Source organism: Phragmites australis, chromosome 22 (assembly GCF_958298935.1).
Source record: "Phragmites australis chromosome 22, lpPhrAust1.1, whole genome shotgun sequence".
Classification (NCBI taxonomy): domain Eukaryota; kingdom Viridiplantae; phylum Streptophyta; class Magnoliopsida; order Poales; family Poaceae; genus Phragmites; species Phragmites australis.
Genome location: NC_084942.1, coordinates 21,595,777 through 21,599,317, shown reverse-complemented (window position 1 = coordinate 21,599,317; position 3,541 = coordinate 21,595,777). Strand labels below are relative to the sequence as shown.

The window sequence follows — 3,541 nt, the reverse complement described above, 5'->3', positions numbered from 1 at the left end:
TATCAGGTCACCTTCTAATACGTTGGGGACTTGAGGTGATACTCAGTACCAACAGAAGATGCCTGTAGTTGCTTTTCAAAAGCTTTGTTACATTTATTTCAAAAGGTTAACACTGGAGAATATAAATAAAACCTGCTTTACGCTTAAAACTATGCCGTAAAGCCTTATCCTTGAAATATCCATTATGCATCTATCAACCCCTTGAAGTAGTATAGGACTTGTTGAGTACCTTCCGTACTCAGTCTTGTTGCTTTCAGATTGTTGAGTTGGAGTTCAACCTCAACCCAGATGAAGTCGAAGAGAAGAAGTCTAAGGTCGCGTCCGCACCCGAGTTGCCTGTGGTATTGGGTTGCATCGTCGTTTCGCTCCGCTGCGCTGTAGGCTCTTCTGCCTGGCTGATCTGATGTGGATTCTTGTCCACCAGATCATCTTTTCTCTTTTCAGGTATTTATTTTACTTATTTGTATTCGAAGTATGTATTTGATATCATTCTGTTGAATTCTGTGCGTATCAGCTACTTGATCCAGGGACTGATACAGGAGGCACAGGGGAACCCGGGTTCGGGGTCCTGACAAGTTCAGTACTCAATATCTCAATTCACAATAAAATTATTTAGTAGTGTTAGTAGTTGTCAATTGTTGCCAATAGTATTAATAGTTTTTTGTCAGTAGTTTGTGTTAGTAGTGTCAATAGTTGACAATAGTATTAGTAGTTTATTCAGTAATGTTAGTAGTTTTTACAGTAGTTATTTTAATAGTTCTCAGTATCGGGTCACGGCCTTAGTAGCGAGTAGTTGTTGGGGGCGTAGGGGTGTGGGACAGGGACATGTGGCGGGCACAAGGGAGCTTGGCACGTAGTGCGAGGCGCGAGAGACCGATGGTGCGCCACGTGGCACACCCCAGCGAGCGGACACGCGGGTGGAGCGAGCGCAACTACGTGCCATGTGGCACGCCCAAGTTGCTTGTGGGTGGGATCGGTCAAGGGCTGTTATAACGAGGGTAGTTGGGTTAGATAAGATGTAGAATACTATTCTACATCCGGCTAGTTATATAATAGTTTATTCTGAATCCACCTATATTTTTTATCACAAAAGTGAAGATTTCCAATATTTGGATCATAAATTTATGATATTGCAATTTACAATTACTAAAACACGTAACAAGTTATCGTAAAACTTTGTGTTACATGTAAAGCGACTCATGACCACGAAATGAGATCAAACCTTCACCATTTTTTCCTTCTTTACTTTGCTCACAAGCAAAAACAATCTGTACAACTTTTCTTACAAAGCAAACACGAACCAAAAGTCCAAAACCACAAAAAGTTCACATCTCCCAACTAAAATCTCCCCAATTTTCTCCATCTAATAGTTTCATTTTCGTGCGTGGTTGGAAGTTCCCAATCGTCTATTTCAGCCACAAGTCCACATCCAGCCGTCTATTTGAGCGGCCAAGCAAGAAGCACAACAAACAAAATAAATACCCTACGCCATACGCACATATACGGCGTATAAAATATCCATTTGCTACGCACATCGTCGACGTGTACAACCTACGCTATTCTACTCTCTCGCACGTGCGCGCGCGCGCGCGGCGTTTTTCGTTCACGCCGCTGCCATGCGCTTCGGCTCCGGCGCCGCGTACGGCGGCGACGGCGCGCCCTTCCACACGTGCGCCGGCGTCCGCGCGGGTGTCAGGTCGGGCGAGCTGTCCGACACGCGCCACACCTTGACGGACCCGTCGAGGCTGCCGCTGTACACCACCCACCGGCGGCAGCCCCTCCCCGCGTCGTCCTCCTCGTCCATGGCTACGCACTTGACGGGGCCCGTGTGGCTCGTGAGTACGGCGAGGCGCGCGTGGTCGGCGCCTTCCTCGCGGCGCCACACGGAGACCGTGCGGTCCGCCGAGCCGCTCACGACGACGCGACCGGCCACCGCGAGGCAGAGCACGGCCATCTTGTGGCCTCGCAGCGCGCCGCCGTTTCTCGGAGAGCCCGAGCCGCGCCGCCACTGCCAGTGGCTGACGGCGCCGTCCGACGAGGCGACGTACACCACGCGCGCCTCGGCCGCCACGGCGATGGCGGTGACCGCGCTCTCGCCCTTCCGCAGCACCCGCTCCATGGCGTGTCTCGTGCACTTCTTCCCGCCGGCCTCCCGCCGCCACACCTTGACCGTCCCGTCCGCGGATCCCGTGAACACCATCGCGTCGAACCCTGCGGCCGCCACCGTGTTCACAGCGTCGTCGTGGGCGCGCACAGACTCGAGGCACCGCGAGTCCGACACCCGCCACACCTTGAACGTCTTGTCCCACGACCCCGAGTAGATGAGCCCCGCCGCGGCGTCCAGGCTCAGGCACGACACGGCGTCGAAGTGCCGCAGCCACAGGGCGTTGTGCTTCCGGCGCGTCTCGACGTAGTGCGACGGCCACAGCGAGCTCGTCACCACGTCCCTGAGCCGCGGGAGCGACCCGACCCGCCGGTGCACGGCGGTGTCCTCCTCGGACGCGCGCCACACCCGCACCTTCCCGTCCTGGTGTCCCGTGTAGATCCTCCCGTCCCCGGCGACCACGATGGCCTTCACGAGCCCGCTCCCCGACCGGAACCCGCCGAGCTCCCGCTGGTCCCGCCACACCCGCACGTTCTTGGAGTCCGTGCCCGTGTAGAGCAGATCCCCCGCCGCGGCCAGCGAGTACACGTGCCCGTCCTCCTTGACGAGCGAGCCCAGGAGCCCCGTCTTCTCCTCCTCGCCGCCGGGGCCGCCGCCGGCGACGAGCCCCGGGAGCAGCGTCCACGGCGACGCCGCCGCCGAGGTGACCGCGCTGGCGCTGGTGCTTGGCGTGGTCGGCGGCGAGTATGCGTAGCCGTAGCCGTCGTCGTCGTCCGATGACCTGGACGCCGCCACCTCCAGGTCCGGCCGCAGAAACTGCAGCAACTTCTTGTGGTTCCCCATAGATCGCACCCACCGACCGATATTCACCAGCACCACCACAGCAGCAAGCAACTAATCTAACCGTCCGAGTTGAAGGGCGCGCGAATTGAGAAATGAGAATTCAGAAGCGAAGCCGCGTCGCAGGAGACGAAGCGAGAGGAGTCGTGCGTTCCGCCCGCGATTTTTGTGATTCGATCTTGTGAGGCGGTGAGCTGAGGAGGAAGATGAGCTGGAGAGGGAGGTAGGAGGAGCATATATAGAGGAGTAGAGGCGGTTGTATGGTCGGGGGGAGGCCGTTGGCGACAGGTGGACGGCTGCGGTTGCGCGAGGAGGATTCACGGGAAAGTCTCTGGTGCGATGGGTGGGACGCGTGGCGCGGTGTGGATGCACGGCAGTACAATGATTGCGCCGGGAGCCAAGTGTGAGTGGGTGCGGTGGCGCGCACGCACTCAACCGGTGGGCAGGAGCCAGGAGGCGAGGAAAGAAAATTTTATAAGAGCTGTTATTCCGAAGATTCAAAAGCGCAGTAAGAAAATTTTATAAGAGCTATTCTTTCAAAAGATTCAAAAGCATAATATTCTCTCTTTTTTTTTCATGTGTAGTCGTTGAATTAAG

At 55.6% G+C, this 3,541-nt stretch overlaps 1 protein-coding gene across 1 annotated transcript; it reads right to left on the bottom strand.

Moving 5' to 3' along the window:
• Nucleotides 1–1,211: 1,211 nt before the first annotated feature.
• On the bottom strand, nt 1,212–3,138 carry LOC133905534 (protein JINGUBANG-like). The gene has a single exon (XM_062347349.1). It carries the CDS (start codon nt 2,945–2,947, stop codon nt 1,604–1,606), a length of 1,344 nt encoding a protein of 447 aa, XP_062203333.1. The 5' UTR covers nt 2,948–3,138; the 3' UTR covers nt 1,212–1,603.
• Nucleotides 3,139–3,541: the final 403 nt, after the last annotated feature.